General features: G+C 41.7%; 1 protein-coding gene across 5 annotated transcripts in view; it reads left to right on the top strand.

The window, feature by feature from the left end:
• NPNT (nephronectin) overlaps positions 1-14,066 on the top strand; it is a 78,164-nt gene that overhangs the window by 41,924 nt on the left and 22,174 nt on the right. For 4 of the 5 annotated variants that reach the window (XM_039540411.1, XM_039540412.1, XM_039540413.1 and 1 more), the window contains 5 exons: positions 3,153-3,272; positions 4,101-4,220; positions 5,489-5,623; positions 6,579-6,701; positions 10,810-11,268. In XM_039540411.1, the coding sequence (XP_039396345.1) occupies positions 3,153-3,272; positions 4,101-4,220; positions 5,489-5,623; positions 6,579-6,701; positions 10,810-11,268 (957 nt within the window). The remainder of the gene's footprint in view (positions 1-3,152; positions 3,273-4,100; positions 4,221-5,488; positions 5,624-6,578; positions 6,702-10,809; positions 11,269-14,066) is intronic. The other variant, XM_039540414.1, reaches the window with a different exon arrangement.

The raw sequence follows: 14,066 nt of genomic DNA, 5'->3' as shown, positions 1-14,066 counted from the left end.
CCTGTTGGTGTAGTTACCCCACCTCCTGTAGTGTTAACACTACGAGAGAAGCCATCCCATCGACATAGCTCTGTCTACACTTTAAGTTGCTATAACCGTTGGTATAACCGTGTCACTCAGGGGTGTGGATTTTCTACACCCCTGAGCAAGGCAGTTATACCAACATAAGTTGCTAGTGTAGACCAAGCCTTAATTCCACTTCTACATGTGAATGAAAGCAGTCCCAGGATTGGTTTTTGAATACAGCATGTTTATCAAGATCTAAATCGAAGCAAATACTTGGAAGATGCCTGGTCTTTAAACAAAGGTGCAGATTTGTTTCAGTGGTAGCATGGCTGACATCCTAATGGTTCAACATCAAGGGAGAGCCAAAATAGGACCCTTCATACAGCTCCATTAGATTTAAAAATGTTTTTCTCCTTTGCCTTTGCGCTTTCTTATTGAGAGTTAATTTGTTGTTAATCCTTTAGTCTGAACTCATGCTACAAAATGTAATCTACAATTAATAATCTGAGTTTAAAATAATTTTTTCTGCATAAATCAGTTGTTACATCATTAAAGTATGGATCCATGGTGGTGACTCCATAATTAAGATTTAAAGACACTTTTCATTTTGGATAAAATTTTCATAAATGCTTAATTGACATAGGAGCTTAAGTCCAAGGACTCTCAATAGGACTTACACTCCTAAATCACATAGACACTTTTGAAAATTTTCCCTTACAAGTCTAGTGTTAACACTTCCCTTCCTTAACCTATATCCACTTTTATTGAAAAGCCCCTGAACTTGTCATATTATTTTTATAATCATGTTAGTACTTAGTGTGTTTGGTGCAAACAACTCCTGAAGTAGGTCTGAGTTTACAATATAAATACACATACCCTTAGTGTCTTTTGTTTGTATGTCTACACTGCACTAAAACACCCATAATTGGCCCATGTCAGCTCACTCAGGCTGCAGGGCTATAAAATTGCCACACAGATGTTTGGGCTCAGGCTGGAGCCCAGGCTCTGGAACCCTGTGACAGGGGAGGGTCCCAGAGCCCAGGCTCCAGCCCAAGCCTGAATGTCTCCATGGCAATTTTATAGCCTGCAGCCGGAACCCCATGAGCCTGAATCAGCTGACATAGGCCAGCCATAGGTGTTTTAGTGCACTGTTTCACCTCAGACTTCACTGTGGTTTTATTTTTTAGGGGGAAAAAAAATCACAAAGTTCTCCTTCCACTCAATTATAACATAAGAACGGCCCTACTGGGTCAGACCAAAGGTCCATCTAGCCCAGTATCCTGTCTACTGACAGTGGTCAGTACCAGGTGCCCCAGAGGGAATGAACAGAACAGGTAATCATCAAGTAATCCATCCCCTGTCGCTCATTCCCAGCTTCTGGCAAACAGAGGGCTAGAGACACCATTCCTGCCCACCCTGGCTAATAGCCATTGATGGGTCTTTCATTATCATTCCATTTCACTATCCCATTTACTCAAATTACCAATAGCTAGAACTCTTACTTCAAGATCATGATCCTCATAGCCAGAGACAAGAAGCAGTAAAATATGTACCCATCTCCTATGTAATCTACTCTGATATTTTTTGCTTTTGGCAGCAGTGCCCAAGAAACAATTACCACCCCCCCAGTAGCTAAGCTAAGGCAGATTCTTCACAATCCTTCCCAACCACCTTCCTGTTTTGGAGCAAAGACTCAACATCTTGTCTCCTTCCCTTAGCGTGCAGTCCACAGACAATATGCAACTATTCCTCATCCACCATCTTATGAAGGTCCTGAAACTTCAGTCTACATCATCCACATCCCCTTTAAGCACTGGCAAACCTAAGGTTTATTCTCCCAATACTGGTCAAAGATTGCAATTTCCAAATGTATTCCAGAGAGACACTTTTACCTTATCTGTGTAGCCAACCCACTCTAAGCAGAAACAAATACTGGTCTTAACCCTACAATACTTACTCAGATGAGTAAACCTTGTCTTCATTAGGACTTTGCTTCTGATAAATTAACATGTTTTAAGTGAAATTGTGTGGTTAAGTAAGACAATGAACCACCTCACTCTTTTGAGTAACCAGGTGCTTAGCTGGTATAGAGCAGCATAGTTACATTGACTTCAACAGAACTATACCGTTTCACATCAACTGAGGATCTGGCACATAATGTACAATACTTTAAATCAGAGTGATTTACAGGTCAGTAGCAAGCCACAATTTCAATCTGTAATTACATAATAATTTACCAACTAGATTTGTAAGTGGGTTTATGAATAACAGGGTTTTTAATTTTTATTCTTTTAAGATGTAAATTGTGGCCATGCACTATTAGTTCTGTACTAAGTCAGTACTCCCTCTCATACCACCAGCATATCCGTGCTTTCTTACTGAATTTGAATTTTGTGGGCATTCATAGCTCAGTATTTATTTTCCATTACAAATTTTTTGTTTGCTAAAGCTACAATTGTAGGTTGAACATTTTCATAATGTGTAATTCATTAGTTCCTTGTGTAGTCCAGTTTAAACTGGAAATCCAGAATCACAGGTAATCTTTAACACATATATTAGCAATGCCAAATACCTTCTTCAATAGATAGGTAAAAACATACCTAGCTTCTTCCTCCCCGCCCAGCCTTTTACATTTTACTTTTACAGTACTCAGAAAACGTATTGGACTGACAGGTCTAGATAATAAAGTGCCAAATTTCTCCCCCAGACTATTACAACAGTGGCAATGCCAGCTTTCCCATGCTGCCCCACTAATGTTCCTCAAGCAGTCTAAAGGGAATACCTCCAGAAGTGAGATGGTAGGTCAGCTTCCATACACATTCGGTCAATGTCGTCTCTGGTGAAATTCCTGTTACTGCCAATTAATGCTAATGGTGCCAGTTAGTGCCATTTCTGAGAGTGGAATTTGTAATGTGGACATAAAGGGGAGTGGATTAATTTGTAAATGAACCGAACAACATTATTTACTTCACACGTGGTACCGAACAGTGCTCACGTAACCAAATCTGATCATAGTTGAGCTGGGCTGGATATGAAAGGCTCTTCCCTTCCCCCATCGTTTCCCAACTAGAACAACTTCAAATGCTCATTTTTTGTGTGCGTAATTTGTTTGTTTCCTTGTTCTCTCCTCTCCCTATTAATTTCAGATCTAAACGAGTGTGGATTAAAGCCTCGGCCATGCAAACATCGATGCATGAATACCTACGGTAGCTACAAATGCTATTGTCTGAATGGATACATGCTTATGCCAGATGGATCATGTTCTAGTATGTCAAGACTCCTTAGCTTTCTTTTTTTCAAACTCCAGTTAATGTATTTTAATCCCTTGAGGTGCTCAGTAAATATCTACTGGACAAGGATGAGTGCCAAGGCAAAAGCCTCCTCATTCTGAAAATTGTGCACCAATCTGGAAAAATGGGTAATACAACTAATAAAATCAAATTGTTTATTCTTGTTTGGCTGAGTCTAATTTTACCAATCTGTTGTTCAGATGTGTAAATCACTGTTGTTCTGCCTCTGGGGATAGGCACTTGCTGTGCTCTCAGCAGCAAGACATGTGCAATGCTGCTATATTATGGCCTCATACATGTAAAATTGTTAAAGCAACAGATGCCTGTTGGCTCCACAGTATACCACTGTCCTGTGATCTTACTAGAGATCAGATTCCTTCTCACTCCCATAAAAGAAGATATTTTGAGTATATGAACAGAGAAGGAGAGAGAGACAATGACCTTTAATTAAAGATATTGAACCAGCGTCACTGCAGTCAGGAGTTGGCATTTTCAAATGAGTCCATCCGTGAAGGGTTTGCAGTGCACGTTGGGGTTTATTTTCAGCATGGGAATTGTGTGCCACAACACAGCTAGCTAAAATCTGTACTCTGTGACGTAATGTCTCTTATAAATACAATCTGTGAAATGAAGAGCACAAATTTACAGCATATCCTAACCCAACTCCTATTACAGTCAGCAGGAGTCTTCTACTGACTTTCATGGTCGCTGGACTGGACCTTAATGCTCCAAAGATTCCAGCGATTTACCTGTATGATGCTGAGTCCTTATATTTGGTCTAAATGTGCAACTTTCTCTCCCTAGATGCTCTTTCTTGTTCAATGGCAAACTGCCAGTACGGCTGTGATGTCGTGAAAGGAGAGGTACGCTGCCACTGTCCTTCTCCAGGCTTGCAGCTAGGGCCTGATGGTAGAACCTGCATAGGTAAGTTATTAGTCACGGTTACTGATTTCACTGCTTTCCTCAGGATGTTTTCTTCTTGAACCAAAACACAGTTTCCATGAATTTATCACATATATAGGGAATACATGATAGTAAGGTGTGTTTGGATAGCCACGCTACTCAGGTATTCTCAAACCAGTGCCAGTCATGTATTCTGTGTCTGTCACATGTTACAGAAATAATACTTTCAGCAAACTTTAGAGAGTTAAAAAAAAATTATTGGGACTATATTTTCATATCCCTTTGCCTGTAAAATCAGGTGCCATAGCGAAACTGTGCAGGACTCAGAGGGAGCAATAAAACCTCTATAAATGACTTGAAGCAGCTTTTCTAGACATAAAAATGTCATGGATTTGAGGACCAATATTTTGAGCCCTTCCAGAGGTAGAATCAAGTGCTGTGCATTCCACAGGGAATCTGGGAATCTTCCCTGTTCAGTAGTATAAAGCTCTCATTTATAGCCAGTAGGATATCAAGACATCAAGGAAGGACAGCTTCTCCACATATGTGGTGGTGTAGTTACGATGATAGCCATGTATCTCTTGAAGTTTAGTGTACTTCTATAGTATAGAATAAAATATATACACACGTGTTCAAGGAGAACTATGTTTCAAAACATTTTGTCTGAATGATTTTTCAAATATGTTTATTGATTCTACTTACCTGCAATTCAGTGTATTATTTATAGTTTACAGCCCACTAATTAAAGGCTCCCAGTGCTTGAGAAATTAAGTACTTCTTTTGGATGTTTGACGTATCTGTTTGGGGCATGTCCCTTGTTTGTTTCTGCTTTATGCCATCATCCTTGATGTCCAGTGTTTGAGTAACTATTTTTCTGTCCAAGGAAAACTGATCTCTACACCCTTCAAAATCTGTCAGCATTTCTGGGATTCTCTCTACAACCTTGAGCCAGCTAATATAAATCAATCAGAATAGTCAATGTAAAGTAAGGCTACTCTTGGTAATTTCTAAACTTAACTCCCACCAATCTGAGCACAATGTCTCTCTCTTTCTTGCCGTGCTTTCTGTATTGGCACAAGAGATATGGGATATAGAGGGAGCACAACCAAAAACTGAGTTCAGGTCTTCCATATGGTAGCGCCCAAGCATTGCTATAAGGCTACCAGACTGGAGCAAAAAGGAAGTTTTTAAAAGATTTTTGACCATTCAGTTTTTGAGAGTTGGAATCAATTTGAGGTAGATCATGTCTTAGCTATATTATTAAAAATACAATTAATTTGTGTTTTCAGACGTTGATGAATGTGCGACTGGGAGAGTTGTCTGTCCCAGATTTAGGAAATGTGTTAATACTTTTGGAAGCTATATCTGCAAGTGTCATAAAGGCTTCGACCTGATGTACATTGGAGGCAAATACCAGTGCCACGGTAATAAAATACACTTATTTCAGTGAGTCTTGCATGCATATAGCAAGTGTGTGTTTCCTGTAATACTAATCCAAGGTTTATTATATTGCTATATTAGTTGGCTTATAGAGACTGTATTAATCGCCTTATTATGAGTTGAGAGGCTGAAAACACATTGCTTTAGTTTATCCTATATTAATTTTGTGTGTGTTATGAAATAGAATTACATTGAATATGGAAATGAAAAAAAAAAATACATTTAAGCCCTGATCCTGGAAGTGGCTCAGCATAGATTTCACTAGGGCTTCTTGCAGGCAGTTGCTGGTCTGGGGCCTTAGTGAACTTCACTAATTTTTCTCAGTGCTTCAGCTGGTGATGATCATATTAAGGAAAAGTGATATTGGAGATTAAGTTGTGTTGCTTCACATGTGGCCGTGCTCGCAGTTACTTCAATGGGAAGTCCCTGCACAGAGCACTTGCAGGTATGGGGACCTTGTTTGTGGCATTAGTAGAGTGAAATAATATAAGATATTGTAAACCGTTTCCATCCTGATGTAATAGTGGTTAAAACACAGATGTAGAGCAGGCTTAAGTGCTTTGTTGGCTCAGGGCCTTATAAATCACTAGCTCAATTATTTCCCACCCTTACAGGTCACCTTTTAAAAAGTGGTTATAGTTTCTACAAGTAAATTTTATAATTTCTATCTGTTGCCACAGCAAAATATTAAATATGGTTATGCCAAGTTATATGCCTGTGTTATATAGGTGATCATTATAATCTCATCTTGCCTTAAAATCTATGAAAAAGATTAATTTAGGATAAAATTCTCCTAGTTTCACTGGTGATACAATGGTATTGAATTTTTAAAATTAAGAATATTTTTAGATGATATCTGTTTATTGTTGGGTTTTTTTGGCAGAGGGAGGCACGTTCCTTCTCCCATGTGAATGACTTTTATGTGATTTTCTGTCACAGATATAGATGAATGCTCAATTGGCCAGTATCAGTGTGGCAGCTTTTCACGATGTTACAATACCCAGGGAACCTACAAGTGTAAATGTAAAGAAGGATACAGAGGCGATGGAATAAACTGCCTGCGTATGTAATGTGCTCCTTTTTTTTTCTTTTGGGGCTGGAGGGGTGTCATGAACTCAGAAGCCAAATGTCAAACACCAAGGCCGTTTACTAGGAAAACTGAAAAACATGGTAAATTTTGAGATGCCATAGTATCAGGCTCAGTTTCACTCAGAAGTTTTTGAAAGATAATAAAGGATCAGATATTGTATTCAAAGTTTTATGAGTCTTAACATGCTTGGATAAAAATATTTTTCCTTGAGATCTTTTCATTATTAGAAAGAAATCCAGCGAACCCTATTCACAGCTGCATTCTATAAATGACTCTAATTGTTGACAGATATAGATGATTGTTCTTGCTCTGAGCAAATGCTAGTGTGTAGTAACTGGGGTAAGGCCTGATCATATAGTACATCTTATTCCTTCTCTGTCTGTTGTATGCACTCTGTGAGTTCCGTGCCAGTCTTGTAGCTCAGCCAGCCCCCAGTGCTTAACTGAACTGGGGACTAAATTATCACTGTTTGTTGCGTGCTACTGGATTTTAAAATATATTTAAGTAACTAGGGGAGATTTTAGCCTTTTAGTATTTGGGGGACTTTATTAATGGATAGAGCTATTTCTGGCCAATTTGCTATTTCTTTGTGAAATCAGGCATGAAAATGGTGAATAACAAATGGACATACTCACTATCAGATTGCAAAACCAGTGCTAAAGAAGGATAAGATTTGCAGTTTGTATGATTTATACATACTCTTGATGACTGTCAGGTGGCAAACATGTAAGACTTTGAAATATCTGCCAAAATAAATTAAGATTCACTGGAGACCTGGGTGCTTGGGGCAATCAACAGATGTCCTTGCTGATACTACTAAATCTTTCAACAGCTTACAGTACTGTAGATAATCAGATGGGGTTTGACTCTACTAAGGGACCAGACACTGGTGGACGGAATGCTTTTGAAATGGTTCTCTCAGACATCTCAGAGGGTTATGTTGGGCAAGAGACTGTCTCTTTTGGTGTTTCCACAGTTCCCAGCACAATGGGACCCCAACTGTCATTAGGGCCGTTGAGTGATATGTAATATAAATAAATAATAAAATAGTAAAGCATACATGACCATTATAATACTCATGGCTCTTTCTTCCCAGTCACATAGGAACTCTCACTTTTGGAGACCAACCAAGTTACATTTTGTCACTCTTTCTGCATGAAGATTCTGGGGCAAACTGTGAGACAATATGCTGCCATTATTAGGTACATGGCACGCTACATAATAGTGAGACTAGGTGGCTCTAAGTCTCCTTTTTGGGGGCCAAGATTAGGGTGAACATATTTCCCTATGCTGAATATGGGACACCTGGTATCATGTTCTCATGTTCAAGCGAGTTCAGTGGCAATCGATCAGAACTATGCAGTACAAACGTTCAAATTAACATCAAGCTGACTGTGTCCCCGGTAAGAAGAACTACTGCACAGTTGGATTCTATTTACTGTCTTTAAGGCTTTAGGGTTCACACAGGGAGGGGTCACACACATCCCTACCTCTTCTCCCCCCCCCCCCCCGGACACAGAGGGAAAGGTGACACACAGACTCCAGACACCTCTCTCTCACGGGATGAGGGGGGGAAGGGGTCGCATGTCCTCCCCTCCCGAGATTTCTGCCAGGGTTCACACCAGAATGTGGCCAGCAGCAGCCTTTCAGCACTGTGTGGGAGGGAAGGGACAGGAGCTGCTTCCAGCCACAGGGGAGGATGAGGGGGGAAGGGGTGATGTGGCCAGTGTCTTTGCAGAACTTATCTCTTCTCTTCCCCGCCCCCTCTCCCCCCCTTCTCCGTGACTGGAAGCAGCTTGTCCCTTCCTGCCTGCACAGTGTTGAAAGGCAGCTAACATCTCCATGCTGCTGCTGGCCACCGACATAACCCAGCTGCCTCCTGTCCCCTGGCTACAGCACAGGCAGGAAGGGGTTAAGCCTTAAGGATGAATTGTGCACCACGGCCTAGGGAACCTGACTGCAGGGGCTTCAGCGAACCCAGCCAGAGAGGTGGCTCAGCAGGGGAGGGTGCCTAGGGGATGGAACAGCCCCACACTCCCTGGGGGCAGGACCCAGGGCGGAGGGGTAGGGAGTGAAGAGGGTGCTAAGCCTGTGGAGTCTGCAAGTTCAGGATGTGAACAGGCTTGAAATTGCTTTGCCTGCCACTCCAGGACTTAGCTGAGGCTTAGCGTAGGGGCTTCCCCGTGCCAGTACTGTGCAGGGCTTGGCTCCTCCTGGCCAGCCTGGAAGGAGCCTGCAGGCCACGCTGTTGGTGAGCTGAGCACTCTGACCAGAGGCTGGTTCCCCGCATGGCGCTGGGAGCGGGATGCGCCCTGCCAGAGGGGATATGGAGGAGCAGCTGGTCTGGGGGAGGGATGAAGGGGCAAAGCAGGGAGATGTCAGTGAGAGGTGGAGCATGTAAAGGGCTAATGAGTGGGCAGCAGAGGTAACACGTAACTGGCTGCTGTCTGGGGCATGCCCGCACTCACCAGCCACTGCAGCGCGCAGCCAGTGCCGGCTGGAAATGGGACAGGGGGCAGGGTCCTACTGGCCGAGAGCTGGCACGCAGCATGGGCTTTGCACACCCACCCCCATCGTTGGCCACTGGATCCCCCTATTTCCCGCTGGTGGGAGGGCGGCTGGCAAATAGAGATCTGGCCAGCAGCAGGATTGGACCCGCCAGTACTGTTTGTCGGGGGGAGAGAGAAAATACGGGATAATTTGCCCATTTTTAAGAAAAAATTGGGACACCCAAAGGAGGGCTTAAGTACGGGACTGTGCCTTTAAAAATGGGACATCTGGTCACCATAGCCATCTTGCTCCTCCCAGCATTTGGCAGATAGGGGATCTGGATGAAAGTGGCTTAGATTCAAGCTGTATAAAACAGAATTGATGCTGATTGGCAGGAAGAAGCATTTTGAAGAACTGGCGAAACCAGTAACTATTCCTCCAGTCTCTGTCCACCCATGGTCAAATCTTGAGGAAGACTAGACTCCTCTCTACTCCAAGTCTCCAAGGTAGCAAGATTGGCGAGAAACACTTTTTTGGGGCTGGACAAGAGATTGAACCCTTTCGTCTTAGATGTGGACTTTTCTCTTTTTTGTTAACTCAAATCTAGACCTCTTCTACAGACAATAGCTGCACCAGTTTAACAAAAATCATTTAAAAAAACCCCAACAATTTTAGTTAGTTCAGAGCAAACTCCTGAATTTAGACACTCTTACATTGGTTTAGCTTGCACCTCTGAATTTACTAATGTGAATTACACCAATATAAACTGGATGTAAATCAGTTAGGTGTGTCTACCTAGGGTTTTTACACCAGTTTTATTAAATCAGTTAAACATTGTAGTTTAGTTACACCAATGCAACTTTCTGTGTAAACCAGTTCCTAGACTACTACTACATGTGGCACCTCAGACTACCTTTGAAAGCTTCTTGGAATCTAGTATAGAAGGTGTTTGCCCCACCTTTTGAATGGGGCAGAATGGTGTGAGTATGTTTTAGAGTCCCAGTTATCTTGCAAACTCTCTCTGTCAGTCATGATCCCCTACATTCAACTGTAGAATACTTCAGCTATCATCCTAAGGGAGGTGTTTGCAGAGGCAGAACACTCAGTTGCCATAACTAGCCTCTGGAATTCACTCCTGCTTGGCTGGACAGATTGCTTATGAGAGCATGCAAATCTGGTCACTTTTAGAGCTCAACATAAGATGCATCTTTCTGACCAGGCTTTCCACTAACTGCCCCTCCTGGCTAGGTTTTGCCATTTCTGTCCCTTAAAGGTATCCATTTTGGGGCTGCAGGGGATTGAGTATAGGCTCCTTTTTGGTAATGGGTTGTCCTTAATCATTTTAACCACATAACTTGCTCTCAAGATACCATGATGATACCAAGATACCATGACTTTATAAATGCATGTGATAATACAGCGGTATTAATACTAAAATCTTGGGGGGGGGGGGAGGTTGAGTGGAAAACTAAACAAAAGGAACTAATTTCAACAAATACTCTATGTATATTCCTGTGATGATATAACATTTTAGTTTGTGTGGAGAGATGTTCAAATACCAATTGTCTCCAATTTTCACTCTCTTTTCAGCTATTCCTAAAGTTATGATTGAACCATCTCGTCCAAATAATATATTCAAGGGCAATACTACACTACCGAAGGGCAGCAGCGGTATGACCAATAGGATTCCTGACATCGGAGGTACAAGACAGCCCCTGAGACCACCACATATACCAGCTGTTATTACAGTAAGGCCTGCACCCAAGCCAACAGTACAACCTACACCAAAACCAACAATATGGCGTACACCCAAGCCAACTACTAGGTTTGTACCAAAACCGATGACAACAAGACCACCACTGAAGCCAGCAACAAGGCCTCCAACACCTCCACAACCTACAACATCAAAACCTACACCAACAGCAAGATCCCCACAGTTAACAACTAAAGATTCTTCTCTTGTTCCCACTGAAACTACCTCTCCCCAAGGATTTACAGTTGACAACAGAATACAAATAGAACCTCAGAAACCACGAGGGGATGTGTTTAGTAAGTACACCTATATGTTCTTTCATGACTAGGATGTGTAAATTGCAGGTGAAAGGAAGTGTTGCATTCTATTGTCTTCAGAAAATTATTTTCATGGATGGCATGTAGGATATGAAATTGCAAATGGTGACACTGTGATAGCCTTTACCACTTCAGTGCCCTATGGACCTTTGCCATTGGACATTGCATGTCTCTGTGAATATAAAGTATGTTGTACCTCTTGTTATCCTATTGAAATATGGGCCATATTAAATCTACGTGGCAATAGAGATAACAGCTCACTTTAGCATTCAGAAGTTAACAGGTTTTCAGTTCAGTCCCCTGGCCTAGCATTGTTGACGTCCATTGTTCTTCTGAATATTTTGGACAATAGGTTTAAAAGTTGAGGTGTTGAGTGACTGTAACATAGGGCATTCTTTCAGCTGCATGAATAGCACTTGATGTATGAACCAGTAAGGCTTTGTGTGTTGTGTGGATTCATGTAGTAGTCTCTTTAATATTTACTGCTAACCCATAACAAAAACACATTAAATATAATACTGAGGCTTGTTTTATGGAATGTGCCTACAAAAATCAGTTCATGATACTGAAGATGCTCATAGTATGTAGAAGTGTCATTTTGAGAGCTTCTGAAAGATATTGCAGTGTTCTTGTGCAAGCTTTACTACATACCACAAATGACATTGCTGGTGCGTGTAGTTACACATGCCTGCCAAGAAATACTCAACACCCTAATTCATCTTTAGCACTGTGGCTGCAGTTAATTATAGAGATTGGGAGTGTGTGTTAGATCAGCCCTTTTCTTCAGCCAATAAAGCTGCTGAAGCAACATAGGAGGAAAACATTTGCTGTCTCAGAGCAGGTGGACAGGCACTTGTGGGTTTTTTGTTTTGTTTGTGATTTTGCTTTCTATACAGTAGCTTCTAGGGGTGTGTTCTTTATGATTACGCAGTAAAATATTTCATCCTTTTAATAAAGGATTTGTTTTTCTGGTAATATTTTATCTGCTGCAGGCAGTTTGACTATTTTGTGGGGGAGAAAAAATGAATTAGAAAGAATTAAGGAAGATAAAAAGTTGTTTCTGAACGATTCAAAGGATCTTTAGAAGTGTTTTTCAAGGGTCAATTTTAAACAATCACTATAACTTGTTCAGTCTAAGAAACTGAATCTTAAATATAAATGTTTTTGTAAAAATATACTTTTACATCCTCAAATGTATTTTAGACAGCAATAATTGTTTGTTATATTTTATTTATATTGAAGGAACTTATTTACTTTATAAGGGCCTGATCCTGCACACATTTAAGCATGTAAGTAACTTTATTCAGATGAGTAGTCCCAAAGTGTTCAAAATAGGGCTTATGTGAGATGTAAGTGGTGCAAGAGCCTTATGCTGGCTTTTTGCACCATGATTTCACCCATTAGTATTTATCAGCATTCTTGAATTGTCACAGAATCTCTGAATTTCTTAATATGGTCTGGCATCTCTAATTTACTTTCTCTCTAATTTCCAATTATCTGTCTAAGGGCTTGAGTCTCTTCCCACTTACACCAGTGTAAATCAGAAGTAACTACTTGGAGATCAGCGGAATTGCACCGGCATAAACTGGAGAGACTGAGGGTATGGCTACACTTACAGTTTGCAGCGCTGGTAGTTTGCAGCGCTGGTCATCCAGCTGTGTAGGAGCAGCGCTGGTGTGTGGCCACATTTGCAGCATTAGCAGCGCTGCTGGGAGTGATGCATTATGGGCAGCTATCCCAGCATTCAAGTGGCCGCAACGTGCTTTTCAAAAGAGGGGGGTGGAGTGGGGTCTAGTGTGACAGGGAGCGGGGGGAGAGAGAGAGTGGATTTTTGGAGCAAACACTGTGTGTTTAGCTTCCTGACTTGAAAAATCAGAACATGTTTCCAACCCCTTAGTCTTAACTCTTAATTGCAAACAGCCTGCAGCCAACACGACTCCCCGCTGTTTCATTCACTGCCTGCCTGCAATCTCATTTGATTGTTTACAGCCAGGTACAGATGATCACAGCAAACAGGAGATCTGTTTGTTTTTTAGATAAGCGGCAACTGCAACTGCAACGGCAACGGAGCTCCGCACAGAGCTCGTTCACAACAAAACAAAGAGAGGCTGCATAACAAAACAGAGAGAGTAATTTATAAAAGCATTCTGGGATACACCTTATACCCTGGAGGCCAATCACAGCGCTGGTGTGTGGCCACACTTGATGACCAGCGCTGCAGCACCAGCGCTGGAATCCTTATTCCCCATGCTGAGTGAGGTGTACGGCCAGCGCTGCAGCCAGGGAGTTGCAGCGCTGGAAGTGCCCTGCAGGTGTGGCCACTTACTAATTGCAGCGCTGGTGGAGGCTTTCCAGCGCTGCAAATCGCCAGTGTAGCCATACCCTGAGAGGAGAATCAAGCCCTTAAGTAGTTTCTAAAACTGGAGAGTAATGCTTTTTAAATTGATATGCTACTGTAAGACTCAGCTGATACCAGCCTAAAGTTGTTGTCGTAAAATATTCTTTGCACGCTTTCTCAGCCTTTTTTCTAGGTAAAGGATAGTGTCGATTTAATATTCAGTAAGGTGATGGACCCACAAGTCAATGTTGTAATGGATCCTTTCCATCTCTAATTGCTATGATCCTACATTACTAAAGTATTCTTTGTATTTCTGATGACTGATCCTGATCACCCACAAGAGCGAAGTCTATAGTTAGGTAACTTCTCAGCCTAGTTATGACTAGCAGAGACGCACATTTCGGCTGCTACAAGCTGCAGGTAGCAAAGAGGAAACGTC

This window comes from Mauremys reevesii, linkage group 5, assembly GCF_016161935.1.
Source record: "Mauremys reevesii isolate NIE-2019 linkage group 5, ASM1616193v1, whole genome shotgun sequence".
NCBI classification, from domain to species: Eukaryota; Metazoa; Chordata; order Testudines; family Geoemydidae; genus Mauremys; species Mauremys reevesii.
The sequence above is the reverse complement of the archived record's forward strand: the minus strand, read 5'-3'. Positions and strand labels throughout refer to the sequence as shown.